General features: G+C 38.0%; 1 protein-coding gene across 10 annotated transcripts in view; it reads left to right on the top strand.

The window, feature by feature from the left end:
* The first annotated feature begins 3,233 nt into the window (after window positions 1–3,233).
* Window positions 3,234–22,004, top strand: part of HACE1 (HECT domain and ankyrin repeat containing E3 ubiquitin protein ligase 1) — a 121,054-nt gene continuing 102,283 nt past the window's right edge. For 5 of the 10 annotated variants that reach the window (XM_042986891.1, XM_042986890.1, XM_042986885.1 and 2 more), the window contains exons 1-5: window positions 3,234–3,540; window positions 11,182–11,236; window positions 12,425–12,514; window positions 13,767–13,871; window positions 20,530–20,605. In XM_042986891.1, coding sequence (XP_042842825.1) covers window positions 3,465–3,540; window positions 11,182–11,236; window positions 12,425–12,514; window positions 13,767–13,871; window positions 20,530–20,605 — 402 coding nt within the window. In that variant the 5' untranslated portion in view covers window positions 3,234–3,464. Of the gene's footprint in view, window positions 3,541–3,656; window positions 4,084–4,252; window positions 4,263–8,490; window positions 8,515–11,029; window positions 11,045–11,181; window positions 11,237–12,085; window positions 12,223–12,424; window positions 12,515–13,766; window positions 13,872–20,529; window positions 20,606–22,004 lie in introns of those variants that run through there. The other 5 variants (XM_042986886.1, XM_042986888.1, XM_042986884.1 and 2 more) reach the window with 5 other exon arrangements.

Here is a 22,004-nt window from a genome sequence, read left to right as displayed (position 1 = left end):
TGCTCTAAAGGTTATTTTGCTAATGTAAATAGTGTTTGTGACAGTTAATTTTATGTGTCCATTTGGAAGATCTTTTTGGATGAGTTAAAATTTAAATCAGTGAACTCTGACTAAAGCAGATTGTCCTTTATAACGTGAGTGGACTTCATCCAATCTCTTGTAGGTCTGAATAGAAGGAAAGGACTGGCAAGAGAGAATTCTTTGGCAGACTGCCTTCACACTTGATTTGCACCATCCTCTCTCCTGAGTGTCCAGCCTCCCTGCCCACACTGAGATTTTGAGCTGGACAGGCTCCATAATCACATGTGCCAACACTTTATAGTAGATCTCCTTCTACATATGTACACATATCCTATTGGTCCTGTGTCTCTGGATAACCTGGACTAAAACATAACAACAGCTTTTAAAAATTTATTAGGTATCTTTTTTCCCATTTCCTCCTAGAAATGGCGGTCTCCTGCAAATGGTGGCCTTTTAGAAATAGCAAATAGCTGTTTTACCTTTTCATACAATCAAGACTTCTGTTTTTTAACCATTAGGTTTTGTCTGTTTATATTTTCTGTGACTGTGGCCGTGGATCTGATTTTTGTGTTTTGTTTTTACAGTGACTGTTCTTTATTCTTTGCTTTTTCCTCCCCTGTTCTCTTCCTGCTTTTTGTCAAATTGATTGTTTTCTTCTTCCAAATGTTAAAATGGGCCACAGAAAAATCTGGATTCTTATAAGTAAAAACCTCTATTCTTTAATAACGGAACTTCTGATACAAAATGACCTTTTAAGTTTTTCCATTTGAGATTCTTGGTGTTGACTTCCACAGGACAAGTGAGAACATCCTCAGTTTTTTAGCTAATAACCTATGAAAACTATTTGGTGTTTTTTGTTATCCTTGGTGTGATAAACTGCCCTGTTCAACATTGTAGCCACTAGGCATATATGGCTATTTAATAGAAACTATTAATTTAATTAAACTATTAATTTAATTAATTATATGTATTGTGTGTTTAAAAAAAATTTTTTTTAATGTTCATTTTTGAGAGGGAGAGAGACAGAGCATGAGCAGGGGAGGGGCAGAGAGAGAGACACACACACACACAGAATCCAAAGCAGGTTCCAGGCTCTGAGCTGTCAGCACAGAGCCCGACGCGGGGCTCAAACTCAGGGACCTCGAGATCATGACCTGAGCCGAGGTCAGACCCTTAACAGACTGAGCCACCCAGGCGCCCCTTGTGTGTGTGTGTTTTTAAAATGTTTCATTTATTTTTGAGAGAGAGAGAGCACAAGCACGGGAGGGGCAGAGGCAGAGGGAGACACAGAATCTGAAGCAGGCTCCAGGTTCTGACCTGTCAGCACAAAGCCTGATGCCAGCCAGAACCCACCAACTGTGAAATCATGACCTGAGCCTAAGTCTGACACTTAACTGAGTCACCCAGGCACCCCTTTAATTAGTTACATTTAAATACATATTTAAAATTCACTTGTACTAGCCACATTTCATGCACTCAGTACCTCCACTTGGTCAGTGACTACTATTTTAGACAGTGCAGATTATAGAACATTTCTATCATTGTAGAAAGTTGTATTGGATAGGAGGTGATAAGCCTATCATAGTACTGTAGTTTCATACATCTTGGAGCAGAGCTATTTGAGAGACTGCCTCATGTTGCAGAATTTAGATCTGACAATCTATAGCAGCATTCTTCCAGCATCTTCTGCTCCTGTGGTGAATAGTGACCAGCATGGGGAGCAATGCCCACTATGGAGGTTACTGGGGGCTCCTGCCAGTGTACCCAGACTCTGGGCTTGGTGCCCACAGGACATTGGAAGTAATTTAAATGGGAGTGACAGCTTAGGGAGTAATGGTGGTAACAGGGACTGAGGTGTTAGCTTCTGTACAATAGTGGTCTTCATCTTCTGAATGGAGTGGGGAGGCCAACAAAGGCTGAAGCATTTCCAGTGGAAACCAGATTGCAAAGGGTTGGGCATGGACCAGACTGGGCTGTAGCATTTGGTATTCCTTTGAAGCTTTGACCTCCCAATCTTGTTGTTAGACTGGTTTAGGTCTCATCTGAACCAGCTAGTTAGGAGGTCTGCCCTGAGCCTGTTGCACTGCTGGCAAAAGTGACCAACAGCTGCAGTTTAGAACTAATTTAGGGGGGGCATTGGCAGAGAACACCATGCTGGCCACCATCTGCCCCTGCATATCCTGGACGGGCAGGTGAGACTCTTTCTCTGGCTCAGCCAACATGTAACATTAACACCTATGTGCCCATTCATTGCAGGGACAGCTTTGCTTCTTGAGGAAGGAGAAACTGAGAAAGTCCAAGCTCTTTGCTTCTTTATTACTCCAGCGTCCGAGAAAAGAAAATTCCTCCCTTAACTTTTTCATTGTCAGTGGTGTTAGCCAGGCTCGGATTTACCTGGATCGCATTCTTCCATGTTTCAGCTGCTCAAATTTCTGTTTTTACCTTGGCTTGTGCTCAACTTCAGTGCAGAGCTGACAAAAATGATTTTTCCCCCACTGATTTCGTCATAATTCATTTCTTCCACACTTTGTTGGTATTGTCAAATTTTTTGCAAGCCATAAAGTCAAAGTCTGGATTCCCCACTGGTATCTATTGTCACCTTCAACTTCAGCAGTGTACTAAAGAAACCAAAGTTTTCTTTCAGGATGTCATCATCTGTATCTTCCTTAAGGTTTCATCGTTGTGTCAGGTGCCGTGGCAAGTACGGGAGTACAAGATGCAAGATAGGTTCGTGATTTGCCCTCACGAAGTTGTCCCAATGGGGAGACAAATAGTTGAGAGAAAAGGTGTATCCTGCTTTGCATTTGTTTGACTTCGTTCTTCTTTAAATTTGACATGTGAACATACACTATTTCAACAGTTCATGTATTTGGAAAACAAATGTACCCAAACTTGGATGAAGGCGAGGAAGGATTTAAGAACTGCGCAGAACCCCAATCTGCCATATAGGGGAGTGACAGAATTGAAAGAAGCTGCTCCTGTACAACTCTGGAGGGCAAGAGAGGGCGTGGGGCCACCCAGCAAGTCTCTCCAGGAACTTGGCGGTAAGCCCGGGGTTGGCCAGGCTTCCCGCACTCACCACTCTACCCAGCGTCGGCGTGGCCTCGGCGCAGAGCCACGGGCGCGCCCAGCGTGGCTCCGCCTCAGGCGCGCGGGTCGGCCGGCTCGGAACTACCGTTCCCAGAAGGCCGTGCGAATCCGGGAGGGAAGCGGCGGCCGTGGCAGGAAGGGCGCGATCGGCGGCCGCGGCTGCCCCGTCAGCGGTCGGTCCGGCAGTCTCCGGTCCCGGGACGGGGGACGCGGCCCCGAGCGGCCCGTGCAGGCCCGGGCGTCAGCCGGGGCGAGCCGGTGGCTCCTCCCGCCGAACGGGCCGGGGCGGGATGTAGGGCGCTGGGCGCGGAGGCCGCCGGCGCGGCGGGGTGTGCGCGGAGGGCGCGCCGAGGATGGAGAGAGCGATGGAACAGCTCAACCGCCTGACGCGTTCGCTGCGCCGCGCGCGCACCGTCGAGCTGCCCGACGGTGAGCGGGCAAGGGGGCTCGCGGTGTCGGGGCGGCCGTAGGGGGGCGGAGGGCGGGGCTGGGGCGCGGCTGGGTCGGGTGAAGAAACTGAGCCGAAGCCGAGAAAACGCCCACAGTTACTTTCCTTAGCTGGGAGGGGCCAGGCTGGAACCCGCGGCCGCCCCTCGCCCGCGGCTCCCGCCCTGGCAGATGGGAGTTTGCGGGAGGTCTGGGCTCGGCGGGGCCCTGGTGCTGGAAGAAGCAAGACCGAAGTCTCTCCCGACTGTCGATTTAAGGTTTTAGCAAAGGGGCAGAAATTTCAGTCGGATGGCGGAGACCCGGATCCAGAAAACATTACAGTTGTGGGGCATTTTACAGTCGCTGCTAGTTGGGGGTAGAGAGATGCATCAAAACAGTATTATTTGTTTTAAGTTGCAGAGCGAGAATTAAGTAGCCTTTCTTTTCTTTTCGGAAATGTAGAGCACTGTTGTATTTTGATGGTAAACAGATAAAAGGGTGTCAGATACCACACTTGTACTCTTAAAGTACTGTTTGTGTATGCAGGTATGTATATGTGTATACTTGAAAAATACGCGTGCCTGCCTGCCCTCATTTATTCATCAGATTTAAGAGTGAGTCGAGGACCTTCCCCAGAGAGGAATAAGGCATGACCCTTGTAGTTCCGGGATTTTAGTTCGTTGTGCCAGGGTTTCAGAATGGGTAAAGCACTAGCAATAAAGGAGGTGAGAAAACTGTTGTTTGCAGCCTCATGAATTCCCACCGTTTAGTGGCAGCAGGAGATGGCAGTGCTGCGTCTAATAGGCTTTCGGTTCTGTATGCCCAGCGAGAGAAGGGTTAGGAGGTTATGGCTGGTAATTTTTTAAAATGGGTTGTATTAGTGTATCTTTCATTTTTCAAAACTTTTTTTGAATTGCTGCCGGAGAGGTGACTTGTAGGTTATGGAAGGGGACCTTGGGAGAGAGTCATCAAACAAATAAATGTGGGACTGAAGACTTTGGGGGTAGTTTTCACGAAAAATTCCCCCCCCCCCCCCCTAGTCTCTATTTAGGATTAAGAATAGGGATGATTTGTGTGACTTTCTGAAAAATGATTTTCTATTTGATATTCTGCTAGTATGAAGTAGTTGGCTGAAAATAATGAATGATGTCAGTAACTAGACTTCTAGCTTGAACTTCTACATTCTGTGTTTTCTTTCCAGCTTCTACTTTGAGTCCATTTCTTAGGTGCTGTCCTCACTCATTTTCCACAAATTATTGGCATAGGCTGATGAAGAACACAGCACGTACAGTTGAATTAACCAGGCACTTGTGTTGCTTAGTTTAAATTCCACCATATTTTACACAAATATGATTTAGAAGACTTTGATAATGTATCCTGCTCCGAAAAGTAATGTATTTTCATTGTAGAAAATTTCAAGAAGAATAATTTAAAAAATCTGTTATTCTACCATTTAGTAATAAAGTGTTAGTATTTTATTTCCTTTTCTTAGTGTTTTTTTCTCTTTATCAAATCAAATTAAGAACCTACTGCATATAGTCTTTTGCTTTTAGGAAATATCACATTTTTTATGTCTTTAAATATGCCTAATGACTTTGCAGCATGTCATAGGATACATGTAACAAATATTGACTCTCATTTTTGTTTTGATAATAGATTTTATGAGGAGCAACTTTGTAGTTTTAAAGTCTTAGCCTTCCTCTAAATATTTCCTTAGGATTAATAAGTGGGAGAAAAATTATAGACCTAATTACATCGACATTTTTAAAGCTCTGAGTTATCACCCTCCCATAGAAAGTTTCACCAATGGTCTAGAGTCCTTGGAAACTAGAGTAGTAAGTAAAACTAAAACATTCTCTCATGTTGCTAGGCAAAAGTGGCATCTTGCTTACATTTGTTTCTGTTTCATTGTAATAATTTGTTCATCTTGTTCCTTTAGTTTGTCTTTGTCCCTAAGTTCTGATGTATCTTTTTGAATTTTCTGAGCTTGGCTCTTTCAAGTATGTAATATATGTGTGTGTGCACACGCGCGCGCGCGTGTGTGTGTGTGTGTGCGTGTATGTATTGCATTCTGGTTACAAAAATCCAGCTTGTTGTGCTTGCATTTTAAAAGCTGCAGAATGGGGGCGCCTGGGTGGCGCAGTCGGTTAAGCGTCCGACTTCAGCTAGGTCACGATCTCGCGGTCCGTGAGTTCGAGCCCCGCGTCAGGCTCTGGGCTGATGGCTCGGAGCCTGGAGCCTGTTTCCGATTCTGTGTCTCCCTCTCTCTCTGCCCCTCCCCCGTTCATGCTCTGTCTCTCTCTGTCCCAAAAATAAATAAAAAACGTTGAAAAAAAAAATAAAAATAAAAAAATAAAAGCTGCAGAATTAAGTCCTGAGATCTCTCTAAATTTAGAAAATAATCAGATACTGTACTAATTTTGCCATGTTAGAATTCAGTGATTAATAAACGTCTAATTGGAACACAATATTAAGGTTGGAAAGTTTTTAATCTCCTTTTACTCTAAAATTAACTTTGTTGCATAGGATTAAACTGCATATTTGATTTACTGAAACTGGATTCTGGTAGAACACATTTATGTTTCCTTGGGATGATGAAAACCTGAGTATCACCACTAAGTAATACCACTAAGTAATGGAGTGCAGGTTGTTCAGTCATCCTGGGCAGGGCTAACATTGGAATATTCTTGTGAGAGAGGAAGTGTAGAGAAAGAAATTACTTTAGGGATGTGGATTCTCAGTGGACGTTAAAAAATTGGTTTATATTGTTTGTTTATGTGGAAAAAATAGTCCTAAACTACTGAATTTACAGTGAATTTGTTTAGTAAAATAATAGAACTTGAACCCATATTAGCATATATTTGAATGATGATTAGGGTGATTATCAGTTTTTATTTTTTATTTTTTAAAATATTTTTTAATGTTTATTTTTGAGAGAGAGAGAGACAGAATGTGAGCAGGGAGGGGCAGAGAGAGGGGGAGACTCAGACTCTGAAGCAGGCTCCAGGCTCCGAGCTGTCAGCACAGAGCCTGACATGGGGCTGGAACCCACGAACCATGAGACCATGACCTGAGCTGAAGTCTGGCTCTTTTTAGTATCTGTGCTGCTGAAGAGAGCACTGAAGTCTGGCTGTTAACCAACTGAGCCACCCAGGCGCCCTGTGATTATCACTTTTTAAAAAATCACTCCCATTTGATGGTTTTATAGAGAAATTGTAAATAATATAATGAACCTGAGCTCCCTGTTCTTAAAGGATTTCCTTTTAGTTGTAGAGTTCTGGAGCTTTATCAATTGATCAAAATGGTCACCATATCTGATAAACTGAGATTAAATTCTTCTTATCACTCTGAAAACTTTATATGCCTAATTCTTAACGTGTCTTCATGAGTGTGGAGAAGGAAGCATGTGACAACAAATTTTGTTCTTTCCTTTTTTTTTTGTAATGTTTACTTATTTATTTTTGAGAGAGTGAGTGAGCTGTGGAGAGAGAGGGAGTGAGAATCCCGAGCAGGCTCAACCCCATGACCTTGACATCAGGACCTGAGCCCATATCAAGAGTCAGATGCTCAACTGATTGAGCCATCCAGGCGCCCCTGTTCTGTTCTTTCATAGTATACTATTTCCTGGATAGTCTCCTTCTAGCATCATAGTTGTGGTTATATTTATTTCCTCATACTTTTAGTGTATGTGAACTGAATTTTTATAAGGTTATATGTGACTTAAAAAGTAAGATCTACATCTGAATTTTACCTAAATAAATACCCTTTAAATAAAACCCATGTGAACCTTATGATGCTCATTCATGGTCACTTAAAATTATGTACTAACTTGACTTAAAAATTTAAATTCAAAATAAGGGTATTTCCTTTTTGTGACTTTCTTTATTATGGAGGGACTTAATGAAATTGTCATGGTTTGGAAGTTCAGATGTTTATTAGGGCGTGTATCATATGAGAGAGAAAGAATGTTGCCATGTCAAGGGAGACTTAGTGCCCTGTTTTTCAGCTCCAGGTGGTGACTCACTGATAGTTAATGAGAATAATTTATTGCAGTCAGCATTAACAAAAAAATTGAAATAGAAGAGAATAAATTAGAGTGTATTGTGCGTAAAAGAATAAGTATGTAGGCCTTTTGTTTACTGTATGTAGTATACTGGGTGCACTGTAAGGTTTTTACTGTAAGGGCTGTGGACTCAGCCAGCTTTGAGTTTGAACTGAGCCCCTTACTGACACCATCACCCAGCTTGTTACTTAATGTAGTGCTCAGTTTTCTCATTTGCAAAATGGGGGTAATAATAGAACTTCCTTCATAAGATGGTTGTGAGGTTAAAAGAGATGATGTATATAAAGTGTTTAGAACAGTGCCTTTAAGATTATGTTTTAGGGGCTCCTCCTGGGTGGCTCAGTTGGTTGAGTTTCGACTTTGACTCAGGTCCTGATCTCAGGGTTTGTGAGGTCGAGCCCTGTGTTGGGCTCTGTGCTGACAGCTGGGATCCTGGAGCCTGCTTTGGATTCTGTGTCTCCCTCTCTGTTCCTCCCCCGCTTGCACTCTGTCTCTCTCAAAAATAATAAACATTAAGGGGTGCCTGGGTGGCTTAGTCAGTTATTTGACTTTGGCTCAGGGCATGATCTTACAGTCTGTGACTTAGAGTTCTGCGTTGGGCTCTGTGCTGATCAGCCTGGAGCCTGGTTCAGACTCTGTGTCTCCCTCTCTTTCTGCCCTTCCCCAACTTGCTCGCTCGCTCTCTCTCAAAAATGAGTAAACAATTAAAAAATATTAAAAAAAAATTTAAAAACCCAAAAGATTATGGTTTAAAACATGTGGGCTGTTACGATTAGGATTTTTTGTTATTATTTTTTTGTAGTGAAAATGTTGCATCTGCATGCTGAATTTGTGAATAGTCCTGACGAGAACTAAATTGCTTTTCATGGATATACTTACAAATAGTGAAATAATGAGCAAAGATGGAAGAAATGGTGATAACTTTTTTCCTTCTCAGTTATATATTTCTTCAGTATATATTTCTAAATATGTAAACTGCTTTTTTCAAACATAATCACAATATTATTGTTAGAGCCAACACAGTTGACAATTTCTGTTATCATCAAATACCCAGTCCATATTGAGTTTTCTTCTCTCAGAAACATTCTCTTATAGTTGGTTTGTTTGGATCAGTATCCAAAGCCCACATATTACATTTGGCTGATCATCTCTTAAGACTCTTTTAATGATAACAGTCCCCCCCCCTTTTTTTTTTACACCTTCTTATTTCTAAGTAATTTTAGACTTAGAGAAAAAATGCATAAATAGTACAGAATTTCCATGCACCCTTCAGTCAGTGTCCCATAATGTTCATATCTTGTACAGCCATAGTACTGTTGTCAAAACTAAGGAATTAACATTGGTGTAATGCTGTTAACTATGTTACAGACTTTATTAGAATTTGACGTTCTCAACAATGTCCTTTTTCTTTTTTTCAACTTTTTTTTTTTTTTTTTTTTAATTTATTTTTGGGACAGAGAGAGACAGAGCATGAACGGGGGAGGGGCAGAGAGAGAGGGAGACACAGAATCGGAAACAGGCTCCAGGCTCCGAGCCATCAGCCCAGAGCCTGACGCGGGGCTCGAACCAGAGCCTGACGTGGGGCTCGAACTCACGGACCGCGAGATTGTGACCTGGCCGAAGTCGGACGCTCAACCGACTGTGCCACCCAGGCGCCCCAGTCCTTTTTCTATTTTAGCATCCAGTTGGTGATACCATATTGTATTTAGTTGTCCATGTTTCCTTAGCTTTTCCAAACTGTAATAGTTCTTCAAGCTTCTCTTGAATTTAATGGCCTTGAGACATTTTTTAATGCTTATTTATTTATTTTGAGAGAGGGAGAGAGAGAGAGACAGAGTGCGTGCATACGTGCACATCCATGTGTGTGATGGAGGGACAGGGAGAGAGGGAGAGACAGAATCCCAAGAAGGCTCAGTGCTGTAAGCGCAGAGCCCAACAAGGGGCTAGATCCCATGAACTGTGAGATCATGACCTGAGCCAAAATCAAGAATCAGACGTTTAACTTCCTGAGCCACCCAGGCACCCTGGGCCTTGAGACTTTTTAAGAAGACTGCTTGGATGTTATGTGGAATTCCCCTTAATATGGGTTTGTCTGATTTTTTTTCATGATGTGCTTTTTATAAAAAAACGTGGATTATATATCAGAGGCTACATGATACTACATGATATTGATATGTGTTCTATCTGGTGATGTTACCCTTTATCAGTTGATCAAGGTGATTATCAGCTGGGTTCTCCACTGTAAATTTACTATTTTCCTTTGTAATTAGTCAATATTTTGGGAAGATACTTTGATACTCTGCAAATACCCTTTTCTTCCTGAAACTTAACTCATTAATTTAGTATCAGCATTAATGTTTTAAGGGCTAAATGGTCATTGTCAGAGTTACTTCTCTGTAAATAACTCATAAAAAAACATAAATGCATTGAACTGAGAAACGACCACTAGTGATACGTAAAAATAAATCCAAACACAGCTGAAATTTATGTAAGTATAATCTATCATAGATATTGTTGACATTTAACCTTTTCTTTTGGATCACACTTCTGTGAACTTACTCTATACAAGATATAAATGAAAATGTGAATAGTGTAAAGTAATAGGGAAAATTAAGACTTAAATTTCATAAAATAGGGGCGTCTGGGTGGCTCAGTCGGTTGGGCGTCTGACTTCGGCTCAGGTCATGATCTTACTGTCTGTGAGTTTGAGCCCCGTGTTGGGCTCTGTGCTGACAGCTCAGAGCCTGGAGCCTGCTTCAGATTCTGTGTCTCCCTCTCTCTCTGCCCCTCCCCTGCTCAAGGTCTGTCTCTGTCTCAAAAATAAATAAACATTAAAAAAAATTTTTTTAATAAAAAAAATTCAATTTCGTAAAATATAGTTTCATAAAAGCTTCTAAAATAATTTCTTTTGTTTTAATGTTGGCAAGAAGCAAGTACTATGTATATTTAATGTTTTAAAATTATTTTAGCATATATATCTATAATGCTCATATATACTTAAAATTTCCCCAAACTACATGTAAGTTTGATAAAACATGAAGTTGATAAACACATCTTTGGAAGTAAAAGAAATTTCTTTTGTAAAGCTACAGAAACTAATATATATCTCATTTTCCCCATCACATCCAGAAGCTAATAAGCACTTTGGTGATGATTTAAAGGGACTGAACATTATGATAAAAAGTTCTGCATTGCTGCAAGTTTTGCAATACCTCTGGTATTGTGCACTTTTTAAAATTTAAGTTTATTTATTTATTTTGAAAGAAAGTGAGAGAGCCAGGGAGGAGCAGAGAGAGAGGGAGAGAGAATCCCAGGCAGTCTCCGTGATGTCAGCACAGAGCCCACCTCTGGGCTGGAACTCATGAACTGTGAGATCACTACCTGAGCTGAAACCAGGAGTCAGATGCTCAACTTCAACCAACTGAGCCACCCAGGCACCCCTCTGTACTATCTTTAACCTTCTTCCACCTCTTGTTACTTTTTATATGGAATTAGAAAAACTTTAAAGTAGTCTTAAGTATCTTTGGAAGAAAATAGATAAATTAATTCTGTTTTTTGTTTTGTTTTTGTTTCTTACTCAGATAATGAAACTGCTGTTTATACATTAATGCCAATGGTTATGGCTGATCAACACAGGTGAGTGCGTATTTAAATTTTTTTTTTTAACATTTATTTATTTTTAAGAGAGAGAGAGAGAGAGAGCACAAGCAGGGGAGGGGCAGAGAGAGAGGGAGACACAGAATCCAAAGCAGGCTCCAGACTCTGAGCTATCAGCACAGAGCCTGATGTGGGGCTCGAACTCAAGAACCACGAGATCATGACCTGAGCTGAAGTCGGACGCTCAACTGACTGAGCCACCCAGGCACTCCATGCCTATTTCAAATGTATACTTTTTGTTTAAATGAGTAAGGGAAGTATATAAATTTACCTAAATGTTGTGTACACTTACATGCACACACACAAACATACACACACAGTTTGGACATAGATGTTGTCCTGGGGCATGTTGTTTAACCTCTGTTATAATTTACTGTCTGTGAAATAAAAACCAAAATTTTCCAAGATCCGTATCACCTGTAAAATTCTATGGTAAGAGATTTTCTGAATGAATTGTCAGCTATTAAGTCAGGTATTTGGTTGGTCACTGACAGAAAAACACTGTGATGGGTTCAGTTAGAAGTCACTACTGATCTTTATAGCAAAAGGTTAGGGCTGATGGGCAACTTACTTCCCTAATGTTCTACTTTGATGTTCTTTTTATTTATGAGACACAGTTATCTGACTAGATGTTGAGATGTTTACACTTGTAGCAGACATTTCTGCTGTGGTTAGCCATTGGATAGTTTGGTGTAATAAGAAAGTGACAAGGGAACTATTTTGCAGTAGTTTACAATGTAAATATTTTTTTGCTTTAAACTTCCTGTCTTATGCAACTAAAACATTTTAATCTGATTTTTCTTATTTGGCTATGATTAATACAGATAAGCCATACTTTTTGCAAGGGGATTAGCCAGCCCAAGAGTCTTTCTTAAGAATCTAGGGAGAACTGAAGCCAACTTAGGTTTCTTCAGAGCAGATGATATAGATCAGCAGATGAAGAAACCTTCAACACCAGTTTATAGGTCAGTGCAGTTGGTTTTTGGATGAAATGTTGCTGGCTACCATGCTATGCTTAGAGAATAGTGCTTTGTTTCTTGGTTGTTGTGGGACAGAACTTTTTGGATAATTGTTAAGAGTAACTGAAGAGCTATTAACTTGAGTTACTATGTTTTTAAAAGCACGTTTTTTAACATATTGACTCTTACTAATTTTCTTTTGGTGTAGGTCTGTTTCTGAGCTACTATCAAATTCGAGGTTTGATGTCAATTATGCATTTGGACGTGTGAAAAGAAGCTTGCTTCACATTGCAGCAAAGTAAGAAAAAGATATTGTGGATTAAAGTCTGATCTAGAGTAATGATCAGTAAGCTTTGGATCATTGTTATTCTACAGTAGTTTTGGGGAAAGATGAGAATAGACTGCTGAATGGTTCTTTATTCTGTTTAGAGCATAGTATGCTATGTTTGTATTCTTTCTCTAGATAACCTTGAGATCAGACTCAAGTCTCACATCTACTGTCTTAGCTTGTTTTAGATCAGATCAGTAGGTTGCCTTTCCTGGATGTATTTAAGAGGGTACATACACTTATTTATAGCAGCACTATCAACAATAGCCAAACTATGAAGAGAGCCCAAATGTCCATCGACTCTTGAATGGATGAAGAAGGTGTGTTATATATATACAATGGAATATTACTCAGTCATCAAAAATAACGAAATCTTGCCATTTGCAGCAACGTGGCTGGAGCTAGAGTGTATTATGCTAAGCCAGATAAGTCAGTCAGAGACAGACAAGTACCACATGATTTCACTCATAAGTGGAATTTAAGAAACAAAACAGATGAACATATGGAAGGGGAAAAAAGAGAGAGGGAAACAGATCATAAGAGTCTTAATGATGGAGAACAAACTGTGGGACATGGAGATCAGTGGGAGAAGAGCTAGATGGGTGATGGGTATTAAGGAGGACACTTCTGTTATGATGAGCACTGGGTGTTATATGTAAGTGATGAATCAATGAGTTCTATTCCTGAAACCATATTGCACTGTTAACTAGAATTTAAATAAAAATTTGAAAAGGAAAAAAAAAGGTTATATTCACTGTAATCTTTTTCTTATCCTACCAGTATGAAATTTTATATGTTAAACTGCTCACAGAGCCATTGGCTTTATATTTTTTACTTAGGTGTGAGAATGATTTTTATCCACAGTCTTCAAGTATGTAATCAATCACTCAATTAGTTGACATCTAACTTCCTTTCAAGAGTTAGGTAAATGTGTTAAAATTAATTTTTCATTATAAATTTGGCTTCTGGAAGTACTATGTGGTTTTTTTGTGTGTATTAATACTTTATTTTGATTTATTTGAATATCTTCGTAGCTTTCATAGTAGAATGTACCATCTTGAAAGTAGAGGATATTTACTATTTGTGACGGAAGTTAAATCAAATTTTAAGTTAATGGACCTCAAAAATAATGTGTTTACTAGAGCTTTTTGTTTTTTAATTAAGTTGTGTCAACTGTGGCTATTCATTGAATGTATCTGAACTGTTTTTAATACTGTTTTAGTTGTGGATCGGTGGAATGCTTGGTTCTGCTCTTAAAGAAAGGAGCGAATCCTAACTATCAAGATATTTCAGGCTGTACGCCCCTTCATTTGGCAGCTCGAAATGGGTAAATATTTTGTTTCCTTGAGGAGCTTAAGTTGCATTATCAGTTATGTCTAACAGTATTCAAGGCACTCTTGATGATTTTGTTTTTTGACCATTATTTGCCTTGGAAAGTGGGTTGTGGGTCTTATATTCAATTTTTAAAGAACTATCGTATTTAATAATTCATTACATTGTTTACTAATATTTTTTCTTGAAAATATTCTTGTTGAGGTTCATTTTTACTTGTATTATAATGACATTTTATTTTCTGAAAAGCAGAGTTGTCACCTCTTTGTTTTGGTATCCCTTTTCCTGATAATTTTTTCCCGTGTCTAATTTCATACCTTATTTTCCAAATTACTTGTTTAGTTAGTTTTATTAATGAAATTAAAGATAGAGTAAATATATTGTACCTAGCTTATTTATAATTTTTTGAGAATGGGCTGTCCTATAGTCAGCTTTCTAAGTGAGGCTAGCTAACTCATTTCAGTGCCAAAAGTTGTGTTTTCTTTTAATTATGACAAAAAGCTTTCTGAATAAATAATGTGTTTACTAGTTTTCCTTTTGAATTTTTTATTAAATAAATTTATTCCCATTATAAAACTAGTATTTCCAAAATGTAAATATATTTTTGCCTTTTTTGGATAACTTTGGTCATCATTATGAACATCTTTATGTTATTATGTGCTATTTTAAACCTTACTATACTTTTTATGGTTTTAATTTTCCTTTTTTTGTTGTTGCAAATTTCAGATGTCACATCTTTGTGTCTGCCGCTACCACTGTTTTTTACTTCTTAAAATTCTCTTGGACTGCAAAACCATATCAAATGGCTGAAATTATGTTTAAAATGAAAAAAAGTAGTTTTGACTCAGGACTTGAGGAATTTACATTTATAAACATGTTTCAAACGCTATAAAGTTTATTCCCATGTGTCTCTTTGATTACTCTTGAAAATATTTTTGTTTCCTCTTTTGATCTGGGATTCTAGGTAGTTGAGGTAGCTGCCTAACTGAGATAGATATGGGCTAAAATTGTACACTGCATCATTCTGAGACTAAATTTTTGCATATAAAGGATTAAAGTGGAACCAAAAATACAAAAATCATAGTGACGTCTAGGTTGGACCAGGGGAAGGCATGGTCCTTTGACACTGACTGTTCTGTTCCAGTTCCTGATTTAGCATGTGAACTAGTTGTCCACTGTTCTGGTAGGTAACAGTGTGCTGATCAAAGAGCTGTTTTTATAATAATTAGCCACATTAGATATGTTTGTAGGGTGTCACACTCAAGGTCATAGATCTTGTTGAATTCATTCCTTGCTGAATTGATGTCAGATCTGGATACATTATCCCAGGTGTTGGTGGGATAGTAACAAAGCTCTTTAAAAAAATTACACATTAAGGGGGTACCTACGTGGCTCAGTCGGTTAAATGTCCATTGACTCTTGATTTCGATTCAGGTCATGATATTGCAGTTTGTGAGATCAAATCCTGCCTAGGACTCTGTTCTGACAGAGCAGAGCCTGTTTGGGATTCTCTCTCTTTTTCCCTCTTTGCCCCTCCCCTGCTCTCTTTCTCTCTCTCTCTCTCTCTCTCTCTCTCTCTCAAAAAAAAAAAAAAAAAAAAATTACAAATAAAAAATATCTCAGTACTCTATCTCAACAACTGTAAGTGAGAGGACACATCATTACACACTGGGGATAAAATGTCTACTGCCATTGTAGTCAGAGACCTAAGTCATTTAGGAGACCGTTACTTTTTTTTTCCCCTAGCTTTGTTGAGGTATAACTAACAAAATTATAAGATATTTAAAGTGTACGTCATGATGATTTGGTAGATCTATGCATTGTGAAAGGATTCCTTTCATTTAGTTAGTTAACACATCCATCATTAACACCTCACATATTTATCTTTTTTGCTGGGGGGATGTGTGGAAACATTTAAGTTGGAGAGCTTTAAGTTTAAAAGACGAAGAAATACAACAGAAATTACTTGATTCACGTGGCAAATCCGTGAGGAGAGAAGGAATAAGAAGAGTTTGTAACCCTAACATAACATCTGATTTGGATGACTTTCTATTTCTGTGAAGATTAATTTTGATACTTAATACTTAACTACTTTCTTTTTTATTACTGGGTACCTTGTACATTTTAGACTTGCTCCGTAAATGTTTGCTGAGTGACTTGAATGCATGTTACTTCCTGTAGCTGCTGCTGTTTTCAAAAATAACTTTTTATTACAATTTCTTCAAGTTCAGATTTGTCTAGACTGAAGCAGAAGTCTTTGCCTTTTGCTCATACATCTGTTTTTGGGGTTTCGTTTTTTGTTTTGTTCCCTCAGTTATCGTCAGATGAGTAGTATAATTCTCTTGGCCTGCTTTAGCAGTCCTCTCTGTAACCAGTGGTGCTGGGTACATTAGTACTGAATTGCCCTCCTTTCTAGTAGAAGACCCATTAAGCTACCACAGACCACTTGGATGATTGGTCTTTGTGTCATTTGGGTTACCATAAGCTTCCTATAATTATTGCAATATTGGGGCTGGAAAATAGTTGCTTCCTGTACAGGAGGATCCAGGGTTGCTCATGATTATATGAGATTATTAAAAGAGAAGACTTCAAAATTGTTGGGAATTCTTAGGTTGCATGTTGCTCAGATTTGAAATACAATTTTTTTTCTTTATTCTTTTGGGCTAGGTTGTGAGCTCATAAAGGGCAGAGCCTGTGTGTTAATTAATATTTTAGCTCTAATTCTTGGCAAAATTGGTGCTCATTTAGTGGGTTGTTTTGACTTACTGAGATTCTGGAAAGTAGCAATAATGATTGTTAAGTGAGAAAATGTAATTTCTCTCATATTACTCTTTTGCAATTCATTTTTGAGGGGGAGCATTATGGATTGCTGTTTTTCTTCATCAACCACCCCCCCCCCCCCCCAACACCTCCTTGGGACTGTTTCCCTGGCTCATTCCCATGGAAGTGTTTATTTTGTCAATAGGCCAGTGGTCCAAGACAGCTTGAAGATGTTTTAGAAATCCAGCAATATGGGTATAGACAGTCAGACACGCAGACACACACACACACACATTTTAAACAATGTATTCATAAAAACATTTTTTTAATGTTTATTTATTTTTGAAAGAGAGACACAGAGTGTGAGCGGGGGAGGGACAGAGAGAGAGAGGGAGATACAGAATCCAAAACAGGCTCCAGGCTCTAAGCTCTCAGCACAGAGCCCGATGCGGGGATTGAACTTGGGAACCATGAGATCATGACCTGAGCCAAAGTCGGACGCTTCACTGACTGAGCCACCCAGGCGCACCAACAATGTATTCATTTTAATAAGACTATCTGGTCTGTTGTCTTAGGATTATGGAGGATTTATTTCCTAAGAGTTTCATAACAATGTGTTAGGTAAAGGAACTTTGTAAATGTTTGAACTTATAAGTTTACTCAGAACTTTCTTTTCTTTGATTATAATGCTGATTTTAAATGACATTTAACTTCATTTCAGATACAGAAACCAAAGCAAGAAAAGTAATTTGTTCTCTGTTAAAAAATATTTATTCAGTTAATAAAAAGCTTAGCTGTTAACTTATAAATAAGATTGAATAATTAATTAATCAAGTTTTATTGAGGTTCATTGAGAGCACCTAGCTGTGCTTTTTATTGAGTTTATTTAAGAAATATACAGTCTAAGTCATGAAGAAATTTATGATCTAATTGAGTAAATAATAACATATACACATACATACTCTATATATTATATACTTTGTATATATCATACACAGCATTATATATGTAGTATACTCATGTTAATACTATGCATATATTATATTACATATGACATATAGTACATAATATGCTATTATGTGTACACTGTTACATATTTTTTATATGTATAATTGTTCATTTAACCAGATCATAAACTTCTTCATTCTATGGATTATATCTTATTTCCTTAATTTAGTGCTGAGCATTGTCAAGCATATATATATATATATATATATATATATATGTATATATATGTGTGTGTGTGTGTGTGTGTACGTGTGGGTATAAAATGTGTATTATAAATATATTGTGTGTGCATCACTTTTGGTTTCTAAAGCATGAATTTTCATTCTTTAGTGAAGTGGAAATGGAGATTGAATAGTCACTGGGAATGGATCAGGCTAAGAGTAAACATTGTGAGCAAAATGAAATCGATAGGCAGTTCGTAAGAGGACAGAAGACTTAAACAGATATTTCTACATAGAAGATCTACAAATGGCTAATAAGAACATTAAAAGATGCTCAATATCACTAATTATTAGGGAAATGCAAATCAGAACTACAGTGAGATGCCAACTCAAACTCATTAGTATGGCTATCAAAAAAAAAAAAAAAGCAGAAAATAACAAGTGTGAACAAGGATGTGGAGAAAAGGAACCCTTATGCATTGTTGGTTGGATTGTAAAATGGTACAAATGTAGGGGCACCTGTGTGGCTCAGTCAGTTAAGCGTCTGACTTTTGGTATCAGCTCAGGTCATGATCTCATGGTTCATGAGTTTAAGCCCTGCATCAGGCTCTGCACTGACAGTGCAGAACCTGCTTGGGATTCTTTTTTCTCCCTCTCTCTCTGCTCCTCCCTGCTTGCTCTTTGTCTCTCAAAATAAATAAGTAAACTTCAAAAAAATGAAAAAAAAATGAAAAAAAAAAAAAAAGAACTTTGGAGCACCTGGGTGGCTCAGTTGAGCATCCGACTCTTGGTTTTGGCTCAGGTCATGATCTCATGGTTTGTGAGATTGAGCCCCATGTGGGGCTCTGTGCTGACAGTGCAGAGCCTCCTTGGGATTCTCTCTGTGCTGTCTCTCTGCCCCTTCTCTCTCTTTCTCTCTCTCAAAATAAATAAACATTAAAAAAAAATGGTATAGATGGCCTGAAAACAATTTGGCGGGTGGTCAAAAAAAAAAAAAAAAAGTAGAATTACCATGTGATCCAAAAATCCCACTTCTCAGTATATATCCAATAAAATTCAAAGGAGGGTCTTGAAGAAGTATTTGTACACCCATGTTCATAGCAGCATTAGCTAAAATGAAAGCAATTGAAGTATCCATTGATGGATGAATAGATGAGCAAAATGTGGCAGATATGTACAATGGAATATCATTCAGCCTTAAGGAAGGAAATTCTGACTTATGCTACAACATGGATGAACCTTCAGGGCATTATGCTAAGTGAAATAAGCCAATCACAAAAGGACAAACACTGTCTGATTCCAGTTTTATGAGGTACTTAGATAAATTGTAGAGACATAAAGTAGAATAGTGGTTGCCAGAGGCTAGGGGGAGAGGAAATGGAAAGTTACTGTTTAATGGGTATAGAGTTTCAGTTTTGCAAGATGAAAAAAGTTCTGTGCTTGAATGGTGGTGATGGTTGCACAGTAATATGAATGTACTTCATACCCTTGAACTGTAACTTAAAAATGGTTAAGATGACAAATTTTAGGTTCTGTGTATTTTTCCACAGTAAAAATAACAAAAAAAAAGAAATGAAATAGGTAGGGGGATGCATAGATATGCACTTCATTAATTTTATAGTTACATTCTTATAACTCATCTAAGTATTAACTTTTAAATATCTTATAATCAGGAATGTAGGATACTAGAACATTGACTTCCATTGTCTTATATTTATTTAATTTTTTTAAAACTTTATTTTTGAGAGAGAGAGAGTGAGAGAGAGAGAGTGGGGGAGGGGCAGAGAGAGTGGGAGACACAGAGTCTGAAGCAGGCTCCAGGGTCTGAGCCATCAGCATAGAGCCGGACGTGGGGCTCGAACTCATGAACTGCAAGATCATGACCTGAGCCAAAGTCCCAACGCTCAACTGACTGAGGCACCCAGGCGCCCCGTCTTATGTTTCTTTAAAAAAATTTTTTTTAATGTTTATTTTTGAGAGAGAGCAAGACAGGGAGAGACAGAGCATGAGTGAGGGAGGGGCAGAGAGAGAAGGAGACACAGAATCTGAAACAGGCTCCAGGCTCTGAGCTGTCAGCACAGAGCCTGATGCAGGGCTCGAACTTGGGAATGGTGAGATCATGACCTAGGCTGAAGTCAGGCGCTTAATCAGCTGAGGCACCCAGGTGCCCCACCCCCCATTGTCTTATATTTCTGAGGAAGGTTACTATTCCAAATGTTCAGTCAACAGTAGAAATTTCTTAGCATTAAAAAAAATATATTGATTTACTTTAACATTTATTTATTATTGAGAGATAGACACAGAGCATGACTAGGGGATGGGTAGAGAGAGGGGGAGACACAGAATCTGAAGTAGGCTCCAGGCTCTGAGCTGTCAGCACAGAGCCTGACGCGGGCTCGAACTTAGAAACTGCGAGATCATGACCTGAGCCGAAGTTGGTCGCTTAACCAACTGAGCCACCCAGGTGTCCCGTTTTCCTTAGCATTTTGAATGATAAATTTGTCTTAATGACACGAAAACCTCATTGTACCTTTTCTTTATCCTATTATCTTGAATTATAGAAACAATTTTCCATTTTATTTCATATGTTATAGTGTTTATTTAAAAAGATACAGATTAATATTTGCCACCAACTAATGTTGAGTGTAGTCAGTATTTCAATAAAATAATAGTCATTTGCTTATTTTTCTTGTACCAGTTATCTGTGTCTTTTTTTCTTTTCAGGCAGAAGAAATGCATGAGTAAATTATTAGAATACAGTGCTGATGTCAACATTTGTAATAATGAAGGCCTTACAGCAGTAAGTGCTAAGAATTTTATCTGAGAATTTTAAAATACTTTTAGAAAATGATATTGAAGGTGATAGTAATGCAAAGTGCAGTACAAGTGTTTCTGCAAGTTACTTCTTGGTGTTCATGAAGAAGATACAGAATGATTTGAGACCTGATTCTCTGCTGTATTAAGAGAAGTTAAGTTTCACTTTGTTTCTCCTATCTCCTTTTTGTTTGTGACCTTTCACTTATTTTGAAGGCTTATTCTTCTAGCTTTTGTCACCGACCTACAGGACACTTCTTAGGGGCATCTCTGCTCCTTCTTCATAGGAGAGCTGTTTTATTAGGTCCTTTAAAATATTTTAATATGTACATGGTAGGAAAATTGGATGGCTAGGCAGAAAAGAAAAAAAAAAAGACAATGAATGGAATGATCACTCACTGTATCCTGTGCACTCAGAGATAATCACTGTTAATATTTTGGCCTATATCCTTTTAGACTTGTTTATATCTTACCTATGCTAGAATTTTTATCCATTTTGCTATGTCACATAAGTTAATATGTTTTTGATCCATATAGATGTTATAGGGAGGTGGTGTGGGATATTTCTGAAAAGATTGTTGAAATCCAAAAATTTTTAAAAATTTATTTACTTTTATTTTTATTTTAGTGTAGTTAATATGCATTGTTTTATTAGTTGAAGGTATATAATGTAGTGATTCAGTAGTTCTGTACATGAAATAAAAAATTTTAATCATTTTCATTAATGGAACATTATTCATTTTAGAAGTTGAGATAAAATAGAATTATGTGATTATTGAAAAATTGTTTTGAACTTGTGACAGATGTTAAATTTTATATATCAAATTTTACCTTCCTATATATGAGGTGATGGTATTAATTAAGTTGATGGTCAGAATCCTTTGTATTCAGTTTTTATTTTTAATTTCAATACAGTCAACATACAGCATTATATTAATAATATAATATATTATTATATTATATATATGCACATATATATGCACATATTATTATGTATTATATATGCACATATATTATTATGTATTATATATGCACATATATATATGCACATATATTATGCACATATATATGCACATATATTATATATATGCACATATATATGCATATATATATTATATATATATGCACAGTATAGTGATTCAACAATTTTATATGTTACTCAGTGCTTACCATGATAAGTGTGTGTTTTAATCCCCACCCCCTATTTCATCCATTGCTCCCTCCACCTCCCCTCTGGTAACCATCAATTTATTCTCTATAGTTAAGAGTCTGTTTCTTGGTTTGAAAAAAAAAAAAAAATTTTTTTTTAATGATTTTGGTAGTGTTTTGTAGATTCTAAATCTTTTAATTTGTGGATAAAGAAGAATATTGAGTATTTACATACC

The sequence above is a fragment of the Panthera tigris genome, chromosome B2, assembly GCF_018350195.1.
Source record: "Panthera tigris isolate Pti1 chromosome B2, P.tigris_Pti1_mat1.1, whole genome shotgun sequence".
NCBI lineage: Eukaryota > Metazoa > Chordata > Mammalia > Carnivora > Felidae > Panthera > Panthera tigris.
This window is presented reverse-complemented; position numbering and strand designations above follow the sequence as displayed.